This window comes from Choristoneura fumiferana, chromosome 12 (assembly GCF_025370935.1).
Source record: "Choristoneura fumiferana chromosome 12, NRCan_CFum_1, whole genome shotgun sequence".
NCBI classification, from domain to species: domain Eukaryota; kingdom Metazoa; phylum Arthropoda; class Insecta; order Lepidoptera; family Tortricidae; genus Choristoneura; species Choristoneura fumiferana.
In genome coordinates, this window is record NC_133483.1 from 9,207,267 (window position 1) to 9,230,049 (window position 22,783).

A 22,783-nucleotide genomic window follows, 5' to 3' on the forward strand; every position below is an offset into this window, starting at 1 on the left:
GTGTAATCTATTCTATACTCGATTCTGAGCAAAATACTTTTTGGTTTTCAGTTAAACACCTCGTATATGTAAACTCTTTATTGTACTAAAATTGAGTAATAAACAGAATTGACTAATTGATAATAACCTAAATTACAGTTATTTAGAATTAATTTAATAAGGTTTAAAATATATATTTATTATTTCAAACTTTAAGGATAAATAAATTACAATTAAATAACTTTTAGCTTTATACCTAACAGCCCTAAGGAGAGGTATGTTTTTCGAGCGTAGCGTATGTATGTAAATAAGCAAGTATGTTGTCTTTGATCCTTTATTAAAGAGTTAGACTTGCTCAAATTTCCCGAATCACCCTGTATGTAAAATATACGTTTAATAGTAGGGGAGGATGGGATAGGAGTAGAATTAAACAAATAGCTGATAAAAATGTGTAGATTAACCCTTAATAAGGCCCCATTCATTAGAGCATACTACTACAGAATCAAAAGCAGCTATCGAGTACAGTCACCAGCACCCATATCTGACACAACAAGCGTGCATAACTTTGTGATACGACTCTATTTCTAGGGCCGGAAGGACGTGTCAGATATTTTTGCACGCTCCGCTGTGGCAGATATTAATGCTGGTGACTGTACTTACCTGATATAGTATTTTTTTAAGATAGTCGTATTTTCAATATATGCAATGGATATTGCGACGTATTGTGAAAGCAATAAGGTTGACTTTCCAAAGCAGTGTATGTGATCGGTAAATCGCCTTTACCTTATTAAGGGTACAAAGGTAAAAACAAACTGGTGTTATTTCCAGCCATGTGGCAAAATTTTTGGCACACGCAATGCCACAGTGCACTAAACCTATTATTATTTTATTTTAGAAAATCTTTCCTTTTTTACATTTTCTTCCATTATATTCAAAGTACATAAAATTTTGGCCGTGGTTATAGTACGTCGTAGTTAAAACAGTCGCGGCGTTTTAACTACGGCGTAGGTACTCGCGACTGTGTGTTTGTATGAAGACGTTAATACTGTTACTTTGGTATACTGTGGCATTGCTGTTTAACAGTACCATGCGAATTTCATGATGATTCAAAGAACGATTACGGTTTACGAATAACATTACACATGATTTCAAGGTTGTATAGTTTCTAGCCATTTTGGCCCAATTTCGTGAGAAAAAACTTACAAGTAACTGACTTGCGATTTCATCTTGAAACTCTCTCAAATACTATTTGTTTATCCTTACTCTATTTACAAACAAAGAAAGGAATAAATTACAAAGCCTGCCATTTTAGCAGATGCTTTACAGACAATATCATTACATCATCATCATGTCAACCGAAAGACTTCCACTGCTGGACATAGGCATCCCCCAAGGCTCTCCACTCAGACCGGTCTTGTGCTTACCGCATCCAACGTGATCTCGCGATCTTAACCTGTCTTGTTGGAGGCCTACCAACAGCTCGTCTCCCAGTCCGCGGACGCGATTCGAGAATCTTCTGACCCCATCGGCCATCAGTCCTGCGAGCAAAACAGACAATATAAAATAACTAAATACTCGTTAAAGCTTCGTTATACTACTAATATCATAAATGTGAAATTCACAATATGTGTGTGTGTGTGTGTGTGTGTGTATGTTTGTTACTCCTTCAAGTTAAAACTGCTAGACGGATTTGTATGAGATTTGGAAAGGCTTCTTTTATACAATTCAATACAATGACTTGTACACTAGAAATAGCAAGCGATACATCCACGATACGAGTATTTCCACGGGATCGGAATAAAATCTTTAAATCTGCGCCGCTGTGTACTTGGTCACTTAGTCATGAAATTTGGCAAGGTTTTTTTATAATGCTATGTCAATAAAGACCACGATGTATTTTTGAGAATTTCCACGGGAATTTAGTAAAATCCCGAAATTTAATTTTATCTGATTTACTCGTGCAAAGCCTGCGGCTAAACACTGTAGGTAAATAGGCGAAAGATATAGACTACCTACTGCTCTCTTTACCTTATTTTCAATAACCCTTTCTCTGCATTTTAAGACGTCACTAAAGTACTTACACATATTAAACAAGAGTGTAAGTGCTGAGGTTTTCCAAGCAGTCTTTGAACCGCGGTATTTAGGTCAACCAGTTAACAGGCCATTTCGTCATATACCTCTAACCATTCGAATATGACAATTATTACTATTCAGCTTAGAGTGTAATCCAGGTGCATAAGTGAACATTGTTTGGTGAACTGTGACCATACGTAAAGAACTACAGATGCCCGAGAGTAGGAGTAAATAAAGGGTCTTTGTTAATTGGTTGCAAAATCACAGCGTTTTACGATGTCAGGTGTGGAGAACCCAATTGCAAAATAGTGTATTGACTTGTTGTTATGCAAATATTTTGCTTGATAAGTGATTAATGCTTAAAATATTAAACTTTGTAAGTGAGAGCAGATCTGTTAGATAATGTAATGTACATAGTTACCTACATGAAATCAAGAAAATTACGTTTTCTGAAAAACTTGAAGAATAGTCATTGAGGTTGTACACTTAATAATATATTTTCTTAATTTTAATGACAACGTAGGTATCTAACGCAAATTTTCAAAGAAAAATATTTAAAATAATTTTGTTAAAGCATGAATTTTACGTATAAGTTGACAAGATTTCTGTTTGATTAACGTCCGGATCCGGAGTCAAGGTGTCCCATGATGTTCATTATTTATTTATATTTATTCTTTAAAACAGTGTTTTCCAAACTTTTTCAGGATTTTATTTATTGTCATTGTGGTGTGTCTTTACATTGAAAAGTCTCCCTCGTCGTTGTTAGAAACCCGTGGACGAGTTCTATAAATTGTTAGACACGAATTGGGGGAAAATCAAATAGGCCGCAGCACCCTTCCCCTTTCATCCCGCTTCAATATGGCGGCGGAGCTTTCTCCCTGCCCCTCGATCAGCGCTTGGGGACTTTTCCCTTAAATTTAGGGATTTAAAGTTTAGGACAATTTTTTGGGGTGGTAGACCTCAATTTTGTTTATTATTGTTACGGCGGTGGGTTAGGTGGAAACTTTGATCGTGCTTTTCGACCCATTGGAGGCGTTTTCAGTAGGCTGGAATACGGTTTCAGGCCGTTTCAGAGGATGCTCTATCACATATTAGTTTATCAAAATTTCACCCAAGTTGCCGTTGTTTTCAGGCGCCTGAAACATGTTTTCAGTCCGTTTCAGGCCACCCTCTATCCGATGACGCCATAACCTGAAAACCCGTTTTCAGGCGTTTTCAGGACCCCTTATGGGCCTCTGAAGTACATTTCAGTATATGGCGAAATTTCCAATAGGAGTGAAAGAGATAGCACGATTAGAAAGAGACAGCTATACTGAGAACATTCGAGAAGGTGTGTGACAAGGATAGCCTATATGTGTGAGAGAAACAGACTGATAATCCTGTTTCCGGAATATTCTAGTAACTGTGTGAGAGAGATAGCACATGAAAGAGACAGACACTCTACTCGTTTCCGGAACATTCGAGATGTAGGTATGACGTCCTAGCTGGACTGTTCTCGAACTTTGTGGACCGATTCACCGGGGTATATAAGCCGGGTGAGGTTGCGGCGGAGGAGAGTTTCGAATGCGATACCGAGCGATAAACATCGAAGAGAATCAAAGCGACTTGTAAGTGAGTTTTAGAGTGCGAAATTACTGTGAACTGTTTTTAAGTGTTTTGTAAAGTTAAGTAACAGTGTGAAAATAAATCCTACTCTTATTCATCGGTGTTAAAAGTGCTTTTCAATCGCGAACCCACCCCACGAACGTAACATTTGGTGTCAGAAGTGGGATTGAAAATGCCGCTTACTCCGCGAGAACAAGAGAAGGAAATGGCTGAGGTCCAGGATAAAATCGTGGCAGTTGACATTAAAGTCAAAAATTACGAAACGCGTCTCAACGGGCTTAACGAAAAGGTAGAGGGCCTCGAGAATCGCCTCCAGAAGTTGGAGAATAAAGTGGCCAACGGCACTACCAGTTTTACGGGCACACTAGCCACAGGAGGGGAAAAGTTAAAGTTACCACCTTTTGATGGGACCTCTTCATGGGCCGCATACAAGCTCCAATTCGAGATGGTTGCTGAAACGAACGGCTGGACTGACAAACAAGCTCTAGCTGCCCTCGTGTTGGGACTGTGTGGTAAAGCCTTGATTGTATTAGACATCATGGCGATGGCGGGAACTGAGGTGACTTTGGAGCGACTTATGGATTTCCTAGAGTCGCGTTATGGTGACTCCCATCTGGAACCTGTTTATAGAGCTCAGTTGAAAGACAGGGTGCAGCTAGATGGCGAGAGTCTGCAGCAATGGAGCCTGGAAATTGAGAGGCTTGTTAGAAAGGCTTACTTGTCATTACCATCTGTAGTAGAGATTATGCTAGTGCAATCATTCATAGATGGGATTCGAGACTTTGAAGTGAGGGCTGCTGTACGACTGGGTCATCACAGGACCTTAAAGGATGCTCTAGCGCACGCATTGGAAGTAGAGGCCGTACGCAGCGATGCTAGTTCTTACCGTATTCCAACGGCGACGGATAAAGTGAAACTCCGACGGGGACTTATGTGTTATGCATGTGGAGAGAGAGGGCCATATGAGATTTGCGTGCCCTAAGAGAGATGCTCGGAGTAATATGGAAAGTTGGCGCAAAGAATCTAGAGCAGCGGATGTAGTAACGAGCGCCGCGGCAAGACAGCGGCAGGAAAACGCAGATGTTTTATCCAGAAGGCCATGTAATTCTGACATGAGGCACGAGAGAAAAGAACACGCTTATGTGAAGCTGCTAAGAACAGACACCATTAGTCCGAAATGGTGCCGGAAAGCGATTAAAGAAGTTCATCACCGTAGCGATATCAGGCCCATTCTGAGTTGGAAGAAATCTAAAACAAAAACTCAATGCGACAGGAAGATGGATCACGTGAAGTTTGAAGAAGGCTCACTCGTCTGGCTTTGTAACCCAGTAAGACGTAAAGGGAAGTCCCGGAAATTATCACCGAGTTGGGAAGGGCCGTACAAAGTAGTCACTAGGATCAACGACGTCACATACCGGATACAGCGTAACGCGCGTAGCCCCTGTAAGATTGTTCATGTTGATCGGTTGGCCAAATACCATGGATCTAATGATGCTCGGGACGAGCATGTCTTAGGAGGGGGCAGTGTTACGGCGGTGGGTTAGGTGGAAACTTTGATCGTGCTTTTCGACCCATTGGAGGCGTTTTCAGTAGGCTGGAATACGGTTTCAGGCCGTTTCAGAGGATGCTCTATCACATATTAGTTTATCAAAATTTCACCCAAGTTGCCGTTGTTTTCAGGCGCCTGAAACATGTTTTCAGTCCGTTTCAGGCCACCCTCTATCCGATGACGCCATAACCTGAAAACCCGTTTTCAGGCGTTTTCAGGACCCCTTATGGGCCTCTGAAGTACATTTCAGTATATGGCGAAATTTCCAATAGGAGTGAAAGAGATAGCACGATTAGAAAGAGACAGCTATACTGAGAACATTCGAGAAGGTGTGTGACAAGGATAGCCTATATGTGTGAGAGAAACAGACTGATAATCCTGTTTCCGGAATATTCTAGTAACTGTGTGAGAGAGATAGCACATGAAAGAGACAGACACTCTACTCGTTTCCGGAACATTCGAGATGTAGGTATGACGTCCTAGCTGGACTGTTCTCGAACTTTGTGGACCGATTCACCGGGGGTATATAAGCCGGGTGAGGTTGCGGCGGAGGAGAGTTTCGAATGCGATACCGAGCGATAAACATCGAAGAGAATCAAAGCGACTTGTAAGTGAGTTTTAGAGTGCGAAATTACTGTGAACTGTTTTAAAGTGTTTTGTAAAGTTAAGTAACAGTGTGAAAATAAATCCTACTCTTATTCATCGGTGTTAAAAGTGCTTTTCAATCGCGAACCCACCCACGAACGTAACATTATATTAAGGCTATTACGGCTATATTACACCCACCCAAACGGGAACACTATAATCCAAACAATGCTATTTGGCGGCATGTTACCTACCGGTTAAGATAAGATAGTAGTAGCTATCTAGTCGGGCCGTGCCGTGCACGATGTCCTCATCATCGTCATCATGATAATCTCGGCCAATATACGGCCCACAGCAGGGTACAGGCCTCCTCTCAGAATAAGAGGGCATGAGCCGTAGTTACCACGCGGCGCGGGCCCGGTTCGGGTTGGGAACTCACTCACACACACCATTAAATTTGTTCGCCGATAGGTACACCGTAAGACTTGTGGTAAATTTCAAATGTACTTAATTGCACGATGTCCTACCACCAGAAAATGTTTGAAATATTGTCATAAATTAAAAATTAAAGAAAGTGAAACTCGTCACAATTGTTGACAGAACTGAAGTAGTGACTGTCTTTCAGCTTACCTACGACCCGGTAATGAAGTAAAGTCATCTAAAAAATATTTAAAAGATATTTCTTTATTACTCTGGGGAAAACGAGATAAATGTTTGCAACACTATCCCTCGAAAGCTCAGTTTCGTTTCAACGCCCGCGCGCGATGCACGATTTTCCAAACAAAACGCGGCACCATGATTAGAAATCATTAATGTGTAATGTTATGTAATTTAAAGCCATTTTAATACAGCGCATGTCTTCCATATTGGCGGTTTTGTAGGTTTGTGTGTGATCTTATATTGTATGTTTATTTTTTAAAAGGTTAAAGGTTGCGATAGTGGCCCACTGCAGTATTTTTTAAGCATTTAAGAGTAACGTGATTAAACCTTATAGGAAAGCGAATATTTTGTGCTAGATTAGCAGGAATATATCAACTAACTGTGCGGTTAAACATATCACAGCATGTTTAATTTAGTTAACGTCATCTGATCATCAAAATTGATTTTGGAATATGAATTTACAGTTTTTTTGTCATATTTATATTTTTTATTTTTTTCTGGTGCATAAGCTTTTATTTGGTTTGTTATTTCAATCGGTTCTTTAAAACGTCGTCATTCTCGAAGTTGGTTACATTTAGTAAATTAACTGATAATCAGTGTTCGGCGATTCGGTTGCAATTGGGGTTCAAATAGGTGTTACAACATGTACGTACCTACGTATGTATCTTTTATAAATAGGTGCAGGTTTTTTACTAAGTTTCCGCACGGAGTTTTTGCTTTAATACAATATTTATTATACTTTAAAGCAGCCTTTTCTATTTTTTAAATTACAATACAAATCAAAAAGTCATTATACTAAAAAGATATTTGTTTTAAATTCGAATGGGGGCGCGTAGATTATATAGGTCCCAGCTGGTAATTAGGTATTTTAGAGTAGATTTCTTTACGAGGGAATGTAAAAACTTGAACAATACTTCCCAATATATAACTACTTACAAAAACAAAGACCTGGATGAAATAAAGAAGGGCTAAAACTATCTTTGAATTTTTAAATACCTACACGTTTGTATCGCATACATTGTTTATTGTCATCTTAAGGCCAGTGAAAAAAAAAAAGGAAAAACCGGCCAAGAGCGTGTCGGACAACCAACCACCCACTACCCACCCACCGGTTTAGATTTTAGAGGGGGGGACGCTCGATTTTAATGACAATCTGCACTTTTAAGTTAAATACTTTGCAAACAGATCACTGAATCGAAAAATCATTTTAGCAACCCCCTAATGGTGGACCTATCCAACGATACCCCATACTACAAGGTTGGATGAGAAAAAAAAATCACCCCTACTTTACGTCTATGGGAGGCACTCTAAAAAAATTATTTTTTATTTTTTATTATACCATTTTGTCGGCATAGTTTACATTTATATTCGTGCAAAATTTCAGCTTTCTAGCATTGATAGTCCCTGAGCAAAGCCACGGACGAACAGACAGACAGACAGACAGACGGACAGACAAACAGACATGGCGAAGCTATAAGGGTTCCGTTTTTGCTATTTTGGCTACGGAACCCTAAAAATGATTTATTTAGCTGGTTCATTAGGTTAGCTATAAAAAAAGTTAAATTGAAACTTTAGACACGTTGAAATTTGTAGTTATTAAATACCTAAGCAGAATGGACGCAGTGTAGGGTCATTTTATATTAGTTACTGAAACAGACAGACATACAAAATAAAAGATTTTCAGACTTTTATTAGTTGTGGTATGCGGTATGAAGTTAAGTTTCGAGGAAAACGGAAGTATCCTTACAGATTTCGATTCCCCGGCAATTTGTGCAGAAAAACCGTTTCCAGTGACATATCTTTTGATTGCGTTAATTTGATTTTTTCACTACTCCAAGGAGTAGCACGGAGCAGAACTGAGTATTTGATATTAATTTCAGCCTGATACCTCCACACGCTCATCCGAAAAAGGGTATTAACAGATGGTCGTACGGACAGTCAGACGGCGGACAACAAAGTGATTGCTAGCTGAGATATAAAACATCTAATATAAAAATACATTTTCATTTTCAGGAATCGGTTACACAAAAGCTTGCTGGAAAATGCCGGTCTGCCTTTCATGACAACATCGAGTAAATAGTGCGCAGAATCGGCCGCAAGATGTCGCTCTCCAACAATACAATCGCACGGACCTACAACAAACTATTTGTAGAACTAGCAGGTATGTAAAATAATAGATTTTACAACAAGAGCATAAAATGAGTTATTTTACTGGTGGAAAGCCGCGGGTAAAGGATAGTCTTTTATAAATGTTTAATCACTAGTTCCGCTCACGAGGGCTGCAATAATGCATTGGTTATAAAGTGTAAAAAGTATATGCATTGACTGTAGATAATAATGATTGCCTAATAATAGATCATAAACAATATGGCCCATGGGTTCAATTCACATGTGGACAGGCGCCGTTTTTCTTACTGTGAATGCATTATTTTCCTACACCGATTAATAGTGCCAAATCACAAGTCAAACATAGTTTCTAGAATATAAAATCAAAAATTGTATCGCAGTAATTTACGTCGAATGACCTCAAATATCCCTTTCTTAACTTTGATTCTCTTACGTGGGCCAAATATTTAAATAAAATCTAATATTTTGCCATATTAATATTGTATTCTTCATTAGCACAAGCTTTTATTGCTTCTCACAAAAAAAAACACAAGTAATTAATAGTTTCTTATCGAAAATACAAACTGAAACAAAGATGCACTGAAAAACCAGAAAAATACACCAGCGCTGGGAATCGAACCCAGGTCCTTCGGCATTCCGTGCCACGTGATATACCAAAAAAAAACTACAAAAAAAAAACTATGAAAAGTAACGAAATTTGGAGTTGAAATAAAAAATACAAAAAAACTTCAAAAACCAATCTTAATAGTTTCTTTTTTTAAGTCGCTACTACTCTTGAGTCTTGACAGAGTGGTGGTGGTCGTCGAGACGGTAATGATCAGCAGTGAGCATTCTTGACAACTTTCTTGGGCAAATAGTGTAGTGATATTTTATGGGTATGCATATACATGGATACTTACTAATAGAGGTTTGAAATTGAAGTGCGTGATTTAAAATCTGTTCACAAACGGACAAAGTACAAGCACGAATTTGTATTTGCCTTGACGCAATCTTAACGCAAATACAAGTATTAAAATATTTTTAGCCCATGGGCCTCTATTTGATATTAGTCTAAGTGTTCATGTAATATGTGTGTTAAAGTCGCACTATAATAAAGATGGACTTAAAACACTCAGAAAATGCCAATTTATGCATCCAAATAGAATGTCGTTGATCGTCGATAGTTTGAGACCCTAGGAAGGATATAGGATAATTCATATCCCGGAAAACTGCATATAGTTCCCGTAAAATATCTAGTTAATAAGCAAAAGCTAGATTTATATAATTTGATGTCAAAAGTAAGGTTGTATTTTATTGACGAAGCTTTACATAAATAGGTACTGATAAAAGGATAACCGGAAAATGACTCTGTCAGAACTTAATGTATTTGCTATTTATAGTGTCAACCACCACTACCACGTATAAATATAACTCTGCAAAAAGTATATTAGGAAACGAATGAAAAAGAAAGTAACATTGTAAATTATATTGTTGCCATATTATATAATCTTGCAGCACCAATATCACTAAAATATAAAAAACCGGCCAAGAGCGTGTCGGACACGCCCAGGATAGGGTTCCGTCGCCATTACGAAAAAATCAAATAATATTTTTCTAAGGATTTTGTATTGTTGTTTCGTGTTGTTTTGTATTGTGTTTTCTTTTAGGTATATTTTATACTTTAGGCTGCCATTTACTCTTAAACTAATAATAAAATAAGTCTCAAGCAATCTTAGCCGCTATATTTTTTCTCGTAAATTTGATATATTTCCTACCATTCTGTTTTTTTTCAAAATTTTCCACCCAACAGTTTAGTTTTTAGAGGGGGGGGGGATGCTCGATTTTAATGAAAATTTGCACTTTAAAGTTGAATATTTCGCAAACACATCACTGAATGGAAAAATTGTCTGCAACCCCCCAATGGTTTTAAAAGACCTATCCAACAATACTCCACACTATAGGGTTAGTCGAGAAAAAAAATCACCCCCACTTTACGTCTATGGGAGGTACCGTAAAATATTTTTTTACTTTTTTTTATTGTACTACTTTGTCGGCGTGACTGATATGCATATTCTGCCAAATTACAGCTTTCTAGTACCACTCTTCTTGGTCTCTGAGCTTACCCGCGGATAGACAGAGAGACAGACGGACAGACATGGAGAAACTATAAGGGATCCTATTTGACTACGGAACCCTAAAAAACGAATCTATAAGTTTCTCGAACGGCCGGCAAAGTACCAGTATTTTTTTTAATTTTGTATAGACGTCGACGGGCAACGATGATAAGTTGATAACTTACATTTCCACCATGTGACCCGCCTGATCGTTTCGCCTTGAGTCATATTTTTTTTTATTCCAGACCCCCGCACCAATGACTGGTTCTTGATCACCAGCCCGATACCAGGTCTGACTATTATATACCTGTACCTCCAGTTTGTGTTGAAATGGGGCCCACGCTACATGGCAGACAAACAGCCCTTTCAGCTCCAGAAGACAATGGTCGTTTATAATTTTCTCCAAGTGCTGGTTAGCTGCTGGGTGTTCCACGAGGTATTTATAATTACAACATTAATTTTCCTTTTTAGAATGCCGTAGCCGAAATGGCAACAGACGTGGTGACTTATCCTTTTAAGTAAAGCAACGTGGATGCTGGTGTTCCAAAAATAATTAGCAATAAGTACAATTATAATATCACTTAAAGTCTACAACAATATATTTTACCTTAAGCTATGTATAAGTTAAGTATGTACATAGGTATATAGGTAGGTAGTAGTTTACAAATCAGTGTAGTGGAATTTAAGTACAATGTATGAGGGGCGTTCAATAAATTCTCAGTATTGATATATTTTAAACCTCTTTATTTTTTTTATGCAGCCCCGCTAAGTATTTTTCATTGACAGTATAAAAAAGTAAAATGCAAACTGATAAATTCTTTTGTTTCTCTGCAACAGCGGAATAAACGTGATCACTATGAACGATTTTGCAATGTTGAATAAATTAGAGTACCGAGCCGTAATAAAATTCTTGCAAAACAGGGGAAAGGTTAAAAGAAATGGATTCTGTTTACCGTGAGTCTGCTCCTTCTTTATCTACGATCCAGAAGTGGTCTATAGTGAATTTAAGCGTGGAGGGAGAGCATCAAAGATGACCCTAGAGCTGGTCGGCCTGTCAAGGCTACTTCACCAGAAAATGTCAATAAAGCGGAGAACATAATATTAAAAGATGGTCGAATAAAGGTGAAATCTATAGCAGAAGGACCAATCCTTATATTGGTACTGTACATGATATTATATATGACCACCTCAATATTTCAAAAGCAAGTGCGAGATGGATGACGCGAATGTTGTCACCGCTTCAGTAAGATACCATGTAGCTTGTTATTCCGACTTTATTGAACTAGATGTGCGGTGAAAATCCTGATGATGTACTTCAAAGAATTGTTACCGGAGATTAAACCTGGGTTTATCATTATGATCCTGAGAGCAAGCAAGAATCCATGCAGTGGCACATTAAATGAACACCTCGTCCAAGAAGTTCAAAGTCATGCCTTCAGCTGCTAAGGTCATGGCCACAATATTCTGGGATTGTGAAGGATTATTGCTGATCGATTTTAAATCAAAGGCTGTAAATATTGCCGGGGAATACTACGCTAACATTCTACGTCATTAAGGGAAGCAATCAAAGAGAAGGGAGAGGAAAGTTAAGCAAGGGAGTTCTGCTGCTGCATGACAATGCCCCGGTGCATACTGCTCGTATTGCCAAGGCCGCTGCTCTTGCATCTGGGTTCGAAACTACTACTCATCCACCGTATAGTCCAGATTTAGCCCCTAGCGACTTCTTTTTGTTTCCCGATCTCAAAATGGATCTTCGAGGAATCCGATTTTCTGACAATGAAGCGCTGAAGGCAGCAGTTCAGGAGCATTTGATACCAAAATCGAAAAATATTTTTATGAGGGCTTAAAAAAATCTACCGATCTAATAGGTAAGTGTATAAACAAAAGGGGGGAGTATATTGAAAAATAAAAAAATCGTACTTTCACATTCTTTTGTTTTCATTGTTATACCGAGAATTTATTGAACGCACACACACACACACACACACACACACACACACACACACACACATCAAGCCTGTATTCTCAAATAGGGTACGCTTCGGAGCCACCTTTAGCAATTTTAGATTTTAAGTTTGAAAAAAATAGTTACAGGTTGCTTTGCTAGCCTACGGTATACCTTATATATATATATATATATATATATATATTACGGCATCCACGGAAGAAATGGAGAGGTGTAATTTTAACCCAACACCACACGGGGTACGGGTTATTGATCGCCCCTCGTATAATTGAAGATTTGTAATTACTTCGTTTTGGAAGGTTTTGGACTCTTTTGAATAGAGACTATCAGCCTTATTCATAAAAAGTTAGAGCCTCCTTGAAGGCTCCTTGAAGGCTCGATGCTAAAAAACATGATTCATAAACGTCTGTTAGCGCTAATCAGTCGATCAAGGCTCTGCTAAAGTTAGAGGACCGTAGACCCTCCTTTTTCTCCCTGCTAAGTCACAAAATGGCCGCCACAAGTTTGAACAGCTGACTTTGACAAGAGCAAAAAACCATACCGAAGATATTTATAGTGAAGCAGGGCTACGCAAAGATTTAAAAAAAAAACTGGAAAATTTATTTTCAGGAATTTGTATTTAAAAATCCTCTAAATTAGCAACAATAAATTAACAATAAATATGAAAAAAAATTAGGATGATTAACATAATTATGGTTTTTTGCACAACATAAACATGCGAATCGGAAATGGCGGGAAAACAAACATCTCGCTTTTTATTTTTTTTCCTGCTAATTTGCTGTCACTGCTGTCAATTTTTTTTTTAATTATCGATTAGGCCATTTTTTGTCTTTGATTTGTCAAGGTGGCCAACATAACGCGTCTAATCCGTCTATCAGCAGCTCAACAACTAGCAGACTGCTAGCAAGTGTTTATGAATCATACTTCTCGACAAACGTCTATTAAGCTTAATCAGTCTGCGTAACAGACCGATCAAACCTCAATTAAGGTTTTTTTATGAATAAGGCTGTATGACTATATGCAAACTTGAATTAGTAATGAATTGTCTCCTTTTTTTTTGCAAAACACATTTTCTTAATTTATATTAAAATTTGCATCTTTAATTTCAGGGACTAGACGCAGGATGGTTGAGGACTTACAGCTGGAAATGTCAACCGGTTGACTTCTCGAATACGCCAGAAGCAATACGAGTTAGTAATCCATAATCCTAATTTGACTAACGCATTCACTGCCACCGACGCACATATGCGTTTTTGGAACTTCGCCCAGTGCCGCTGTCATAATTATTCCAACAGTCATTTTGAACGCACATGTGCGTCGGTGGCACCAGTGGAAGTCAGGTGGCAGGGAATGCATTATTTATTAACATTATTCAAATAGTGGTATAAATTATGATTAAAGAAGGGATTATATGTGTATATATGTAAACTCTTTAGAAGATAATAATTGTCAAAATTTGAGATATATTTTCGGCGAATAAAGCCAAATCGGTAAATTTTATCGTTAATGTTTTGTTAAGTAATACAGACCTCTGATTGACCAATCTCCCTGACTAAAAGTGCAGATGAGGCCAAAGTTGTATCGCAACGGTTTAGTAACAGCCTATTCACTCTTAGTCTTGAAGAGCCCTAAGTTGTATTTATCCGGAAATATAGATCATGGAAGCGAATTTTATTCCTTAGCAGTTTGCATTATGAATGATTAAGCAAACCATTTCGTGCGGACCAATAGAATATAAGTACTAAGGGTAAAGACGCTCCCCCCCCACCCCGCCTGGAAGACCAAAAAAAATCCCTATCATCTCAATCAAGAAAATTGTACAAAAACAAGTTTCGACTGGTTAGTTTGTTACTTTTTAGGGTTCCGGAGCCAAAATGACAAAAACGGGACCCTTTTAGTTTCGTCAAGTCCGTCTGTCTGTCTGTCTGTCTGTCTGTCCGTCCGTATGTCACAGGCATTTTACTCGAAAACTATAAAATGTATATCAATGAAATTTGGAGTACGCTATTTAGTTTTGTAGTTAAATTACAAAAATAGAAATGCTTCATTTACCTCTTAAAAAACCGGCCAAGAGCGTGTCGGACACGCACAAGATAGGGTTCCGTAGCCATTATGAAAAAAATCAAGTAATATTATGTGCGTTATAGTTATAACACAATTAAAACACTTACTACAGTCCTAAAATTTATTATCAGAAAAAGAGCGTATCTTCACGGCAAAAATACATTTCTCGCAACACATCTTCGCACATCTCAAAGTCAAGTCAAAGTCAAGCGTTGGCAGGCCTTCCACTAGGTGGACTGACAATATCGCTAGAGTCGCGGGTAACCGGTGGAAGCAAGTGGCGGGTTGTCGTTCATTGTGGAGTTCTAAGATTGAACGAGCTAGCTTAGTAGGCAAATGCTTATTCGACTAATACTCGTAATCACGTCATTTACATTTACAAATTCCAGGTTGCACGAGGAGTATACATCTACTTCCTAGCGAAGATGACGGAGCTCCTTGACACCGTTTTCTTCGTGATCCGGAAGAAGGAACGGCAGATAACTTTCTTGCACATGTACCACCACACAGTAATGCCTATGATTTCTTGGGGAGCCACTAAATACTACCCTGGAGGCCATGGGACCCTCATCGGGGTCATGAACTCTTTCGTCCATATCATCATGTACACCTACTACATGTTCGCGGCCATGGGCCCAAAGTACCAGAGATTTTTTGCATGGAAGCGACACATAACTACGTTGCAAATGGTAAGTAACAAAAATGTTGAATTAGATTATAGCCCGTTAATAGAAAGAAAGAAAGAAAATGGTTTATTTGAAACGCAGTACCTATGCTACTTTTATTTCACCAATATTTTATTCTTTCACTGTGATGCGAGCCGTTATAAATACCTACATTTGAAGCTGCGTGGGCCCCAGTACCAATCAATATATTTTCTGTTGCAACAAACAACTCAAACGAGTTTGATGAATGTTTAATAGTTTAATACCTACTCGTAGCAGAAAACAATAGTGTGAGACTTTATTTGAGACAAAAACATTATACTAGGGCAGTACTTTGAAACACCATGTAACAATAGTATATTGTGCATTAAGGGGCGTAAGTAGGGGCCTACTAACGTGATTCTGTTAGAAGCCCGACGCCGGAGGCGGAGGGCTTTATTTAATTACTCGAGTTTGTAATCCCCTTACGGCCCGTGATACACATAAAAAATGCCAAAAACGAAATTATTTTCTGTCTAAGCCTTTGAGTATTTATCTAGATAAATTCCTAGATAGATTCCTAATTACTCTAATTATTCTAGATTAATTTCGTTCTAAGCACTTCGGCAAACACAGCTCGGCAAAAGAAAGACGCTATAAAAACAAATGAATGAAGTAATTGCTATTGCTACCCGCCAATACAGGAGGCTACAACAAAATTCGAAAATCAAAATTCGTATCGTACCGTCCCTCTCAGTCTCGTATTAAATAATATTTGTGTCAGCAAAACGATACGAACTTCTATTTTCGAATTGCATAGTAGCCCCCCTGTCACTTTTTTCGAGCCTTCTACCATATAGATAATGCTAAGCTAATTATTCCAACATGATAAAAAAGTACTTACTAACCCCCTTATTCATAAAACTTAACAAGACTATGTTAACTAACAAATGCTTTGTCCCTTTCTAACAAATACAAATGTCGAAGTGACAGATAAGGACAAACGAATTTTAGCGGCATTTTAACTAAAATAGGTTTGATTGTCGTTTATGAATAAGGGGGTAAAAGTATTGAAAAACAATTTCATATAAATTAATTTAAAATATAAAAATAACAAAGTTTCATGATGCGTGAAAAAAAAAAGTATGGTGTAAAATTGGGTTATACCGGTTATACCTAGCTAAGTTTTAAAGATGTGTATAAAACGTTGGCTCTCTTTCTTTCTAAAACTAAAGTCATAACTCCCTTGAGAAGAAAAACCGGGCAAGTGCGAGTCGGGCTCGCGCACCGAGGGTTCCGCACACATTTTATAGGTATGTAAATAAACGGGAATCGTGTCTTGAAGATATTTCTCGCTTTTTCCGAGTGATTTAATGCATCCAGTGTATACAGAGCCCTACTCTTAGGCAAAATGCATGCAGTGTGGGGTCAGATTATATTCGTCTGATATTTACAGACAGACATAAAAAATCAAGATTTTTAGACTTTTCTAGTTGGTTGTGTTATAATAGCTACCTTCATACCAAATTTCAAGATTCTGAGTTTACGGGAAGTACGCTGTAGGTTTTGATTTCTTTGCGAGTTCGAAAATTTACGGAAATTTGCAGCATAAACGCCGCATCTTTTGATTGCATTGGCTTAGAAGTTTGATTTTTTCGCAGCTCCAAGCGACAGTAGACCTCAGTATTTGATATAAATTTCAGCTTGATAGGCGATATACCTCCACGCGTTTCCGAGAAAAAGGGTCTTGAAAGACAGACAGACAGACAGACAAAAAGTGATCCTATAAGGGTTCCATTTTTTTCTTTTGAGGTACGGAACCCTAAAAATTAAACCCTAAAATTATACGTAAATCCATAATTCCCGCGGGAACAATTGAGGCCATGGTCATTTCGTATATTAGTAGTAGATTAAACAAAGAGCATAAAACGAGCCATTTTACCCAAGACGTTCATATATAGCCGAGCCGCTACAGCGAGGGTAGATAGACGCGTCGAGGGGAAAATCGGTTTAATGCTCAAGTTTCAGGTACACTCTTTTCACTTCGATTGCGAGGAAATGAAATAGCAACAATGAAAACAATTGTTCACTTAATATGTTTATTTTTATTACAAGCTTTTATTTTTTTATTTAGTTTCACGTGTTCCGTTGTCGTCTGTCTGTCTGTAATCAAATCTTGCAAGTTAAATTCGACCAACTTTCAGTAGTCGGATTGACTTGAAATTTGACATACTTCTTATGTAAATTGCGTGACAATACAATAATCTGGTAATGACATCCTGGTAGTCCGGCCAGGATCGACTCCGCAGGGCGAAACTCTTCAACGGTTAATGGCATCAACTTGTAATTGGTATGCCAATGTAGTTTGTGTGACAAAGCTTGTATTTAAACTGTTTTTTTTAGCAAAAACTTATTTTTCATGACTTAGTCTATACTAATATTATAAAGAGGAAAACTTTGGATTTTTGGATGTTTGTTACGATTAAACTCAAAAACTACTGGACCGATTTAAAAAATTCTTTCACTATTAGAATGCTAAAGTATTCCAAAGTGCCATAGGCTATTTTAAATTTATTTTTCTGGCTCACGCGGTATGCAAACTACTAGACCGATTTTAAAAATTCTTTCACTATTAGATTGCTAAAGTATTCCAAAGTGCCATAGGGTATTATTTTTTTCTGGCTCGCGCAGTTTGCGCATCCGCGACAGACGCGGAAAGGTAAGGAAATGAAATCAATAGAAAATACGGGATCTTGGAATACGGAATACGGAATTCAACAGGAGAAGATTACATGGGATTAAAGCGAAAGAAATAAAGGTATTTTACATAGGTGCACATGGTAAATTAAATTTAGTGAGCTGAAGAATACATATTTAAATATTAATATTATTATTTATAAATATGTTCAATACGTTATACACAGTTGTCAAAGGCTAAAAGGACAGAGATGGACGTAGGTAATGGGACTTTGTAGGATATAAGCTGTTCATAAAGGAAGGAGTCGTCATGGAGAGGACATGAGAGAAATATATGATTAGTGTTTGCAATGCCCAAGCCACACTCACAAACATCAAACTCGACCAGTTTAAATTTAGCAAGGTTGGCGGCCATAGGCTATATTAATTAACAGAAAAAATTAGGGTTCCGTACTAAAACTACAATAATGTAACTGAAAGTGTAAAAAAAAGTTGCCATAAAACATCTTTCATCGCATGCGCTGCAGAAACTATAGATTATAGAACAAATATATGTTTTACGATATTAAAGAATACATCAAAATCTACAAAAAAAAATCGCGATACTCTATACAACAACTTTTTTACATTTTAAAAGTTGACAGAAATGATGACTAAAATCAGACCATTTTATCCATACCTTTGTATTAACCTTATCCAAATAAATAATGTTATATTCAAGACGGTTTCAATACCTGTAGATTACTTTTTGAATTATACAAATCGGAGATTCCATTCAAAAGATATTACGAAAATAAAAAAATATCAATCTAACCATAAAATTCATTTAATCTACGTTGACGTTGACGTTGACGCGCCCCGGCTTCGTGCGTGTCGGGTGTAGTTTTTGGGAAATTGAGCTGAAAAATGTGTGTGAAGTGCACTTGATTAGAGACCTTTTTAGAGTTCTCTGCCCAAAGGTTAATAAAAACGGGATTCTTTTACTAAGAATCTACTGTCCGTCTGTCTGTCTGTCACTAGGCAGTATCTCATGAATCGTGTTAGCTAGACAGTTGGCACGTTCGGGTTAAAATAGGTTTAATGCTCGAGTTTTACTCTGCTGTTCACTTCGATTTAGCGGAAATTAAATAGCAACAGTGAGTGGTAACAATAATTGTTCACTTACTAGGTACCTGTTATTTTTCATATTATTAATTATTCTGAATTCATAAATTATTCTGAGTCACCGTGTGGCACAAACAGGACTGTTGCATAACACTGAATGAAGTAAAAATTATGTGACCGAAAATAAGCAACTCAATTAATAAATTATGCTCGACTTTACCTTTAATTTGTTTTTATTTATAAATTATTATTATTAGATCAGTTCACCTATGAGCTTGTGTTTTATTTACCGTGTATTTACTTAATGCATTTTATAAAATTAAATTTATTTTTATTCTTAGGTCCAGTTCTGCATAGCATTCCTCCACTCCTCACAGCTTCTCTTCTACGACTGCGGCTACCCTCGCTGGAGTGTGGTCTTCACTCTACCGAACTCAATCTTCTTCTATTATCTCTTTTACGATTTTTATTACAAGTCCTACAAGAAACCAGAAGAAGCGAAAACCAACGGTCAAGTTAATAAAGAAAATGGATTAAAGGATCACCCAAAAATTGGAAATGGGACCAATGAGATCAAATACCAGAGTGATGAAAAGAAGATCAAATAAGCTATATGTGATTAATTTTGTAAATGTAAAGAATTGTAATGTACATAAATGATATAATGTATATCTATTGAGAGCTACTTTTGTGTGATAATCTACCTACATTTAAAAAGCAACTCTGCTGCACTTTAAGCAACTCTACCGCATATTTGTAAGCCATTAATTGTTTTTGTAGTTGGTTAAAAAAAAGGTTATTAAACAGAATTTTATGTACGTAACTATTCGATTGGTATTTAGTTAATTGCGATCAAATGCTTGCAATCTTTAACTTAGACGTTATGTACAAAATAAAGGTAACCAAATAAATTGGCATCATTATTTTTCTATATTGAGCTACATTATTTTGGTTTGGCTTAAGGCTTGTTTGAATTTTGCGGGCTTGGAAATGGTTTCATGGAAATACTTTAATTTCTAGTAGTTAGGTAAAAAGCGTGATTCCTGCATGAGAAGTGGGTGTTGTCTTTTTACGAAACGTATCTGCTTCTTTTGCACGAATCGTGACTGCACAATTTATTCAGATTTATTTAATGTATCTGTAAATTAAGCATTGAAAATACATATTAATATTATGCGGTTGTACAAGTAAATGTATTAATTTGTTGTGAGCGTTAGCTCTTTTCTAGTGCGTCCAATGTACATAGGAACTGTAAAGGGACTTGAAAGCGTAGACTAAATAACTAATAAAGGGGTCGATCAACTTTTTCTTGTACCTCGTTGCCATGGTTACGTCCCTTGGACAACTTATTAAAATCACGAGTTTCTCTATGTTTTCTGTGGTTAAAATTCATCAAGTATAAATTTTGACATAGTTACAAGCTTATTATTTTATAGACTGTCTCCTAAGCATATTAGTCGCATATATCAAAGCATTTTTTTTAAGAAACTCTATCACTGTTGTCTCTTCGACAACGGGACAGAATAACAAACACGAAAAAGTTGACTGACCCAAATATGACATGCTCAAAATATTTTTATGTATTGTATTTTTCACCTATGATGAAATCTGTGACACTTGAAAATTTTCCGAATTACGCATACTATGTTCGCAAAATATTTTTTAAAAATAATTTCTATTTTGAAGCAAAATAAAATAAAATTCAATAATGTTCAATAACAATGAACTCTAAGATATTTTAAATTTTAAAAACAAAACTTGCTAGATTTTGTAAACGCGGCTCTTTGGAACACTGCCGCAGCCATTTTGTGCCTCTTGTGGCCAGTGCTATCACTATCAGTATAACAGTATCACTGTCAGTACGAGTGCGTCTGCCTTGTATACGAGTTGAGTTTCTGTTGCATTTTCTTTGGATTGTATTTTGTTATTGTGCATTTCTGTTATTATTGTTGTTGATTTTTGTTACTGTTTCTTGTTAAGTTTGTTGTTGTTTTTTTGGCAAAATGCCGAAACGGTCTTAAAAGATTGTTTTGAACTCCCGGAGTCGGGAGTTTGTAATTCGTTTGAAGGGTTATTTCGAGCGAGAGCGAGAACGAGAAAACGGAGTCCCGGTGGGCGGAAAACTGGACTTTTTTTATTTTTAAATGCATTTTCTCCAAAAATAGGCACTAATAACTCTTGGAAAAATCCATAGTTCACTCGATAAATGGTACATCTTTAATACCATCAAACTTGAAACGTCACAGAACTCATCAAAGGTGAAAAATATTATAGGTACGTAAGTAAATATTTCAAATTTTGCTTAATTATCTTTTTAACATGACGTGGTGTCAAGACTGTTACAATCAGCCTTAAAAACGAAATTTAAACGTATTCCTAGACTTTCTATTTAAAATGATCAGTGAGATGTAGTTAACATTGTTGCTACTGGGTATCTACTTTAACGTTAAAACTGTCTTACCACAACATTTTAAATATATTTCTCATGTTCAATTATGTTGAATAATATGTTATACATATGATCAAAATAGGACAGCTTTAAATTGCAACTAGAATTACTGACTGTTAGGCCGAACCAGAGCAGTGGACTTTTTTTGCCAAAGGCATGTTGGCCCGTAATTATTATCATTTTAAATAGCAGGTTGATGATTTTTAAGGAAAAAATCGATATCTTTATCGGATATTTTTTCTTACTCATCATAAGACTAATAAAAAATGACAGCTCTTTGCGTGAGTGCAATAAAACAAGGTTTATGCATCTTGTTGAAAAGAAAATGTATTTCTAGGTTCTTACAGGCTCTTAGCGTGTTAGAAGAATCGTCGTCTAGTTCATCTATCTGCTCGCTCTAATTCTTACGCGCTTAGTAACATACAAATCTCGACGGTAAATAAGTTTTATATACGCTACTCTGGTTAAAACACGGATGCTGTCTTACTAAATAATATATGCTAAGAAAATCTAGATAGATTTATAGGTAATTATATTAAGTAATCAAGTTCAATTCTTCCAAAGCGAGATACAGGACTCTCTGCCAATAGTAATAAGGTGTTAATTCTGTAGATTATTGTAACTAATTGAGGGTTATTTTAATCGGTTACACGTTTATCTTACATTCTTTTTGAAAATAATATTCAGAAGTCTTGGCAACATTTTATAACTTTTATTGTTTGACGATAGCAAACTTTTTGTTCTGAGCCGCTCTCAACTGCAATGTATTCAATAAATTTGAAGAGCGACTGCAATATAATATCGCAATATCTGTCTGTAATTTTTTTGCGCGTTATGCTGTATTGTACCACTTGCTCAAAACTAATTAATTATGGGATATTAATAAGCTAGACCTCTATAGGGTACCTCTGAAGATGGGCCGAACACGGGTTTCACCGAATACGAATAATATCCGGCATAATTGATACCTAGAAATAAGTTTATTTTTTTTGTTGAAATGTTGCAATTTAATCATTTAACTTCTAAACAACATGCTTAATTTCTCACAATAAAGACCTGATTGATTATATAAACTTATTATTTTATTGTAAACATCACTGTAGCTTAATCTCAAAACAGCTATATACTACTTATATTTCGTTTTTAATTAATAACCTATTTTTTATCTGCTGCTATTGGAAATAAAGC

The 22,783-nt window shown here is 36.8% G+C and overlaps 1 protein-coding gene across 2 annotated transcripts in view; it reads left to right on the plus strand.

The window, feature by feature from the left end:
- LOC141433258 (very long chain fatty acid elongase AAEL008004-like) overlaps positions 1–22,668 on the plus strand; it is a 35,447-nt gene extending 12,779 nt beyond the window's left edge. Inside the window, exons 1-6 of one of the 2 annotated variants that reach the window (XM_074095219.1) lie at positions 6,545–6,672; positions 8,465–8,612; positions 10,917–11,107; positions 13,747–13,827; positions 15,091–15,390; positions 19,488–22,668. In XM_074095219.1, coding sequence (XP_073951320.1) covers positions 8,552–8,612; positions 10,917–11,107; positions 13,747–13,827; positions 15,091–15,390; positions 19,488–19,754 — 900 coding nt within the window. In that variant the 5' untranslated portion in view covers positions 6,545–6,672; positions 8,465–8,551 and the 3' untranslated portion in view covers positions 19,755–22,668. Of the gene's footprint in view, positions 1–6,544; positions 6,673–8,464; positions 8,613–10,916; positions 11,108–13,746; positions 13,828–15,090; positions 15,391–19,487 lie in introns of those variants that run through there. The other variant, XM_074095220.1, reaches the window with a different exon arrangement.
- Positions 22,669–22,783: the final 115 nt, after the last annotated feature.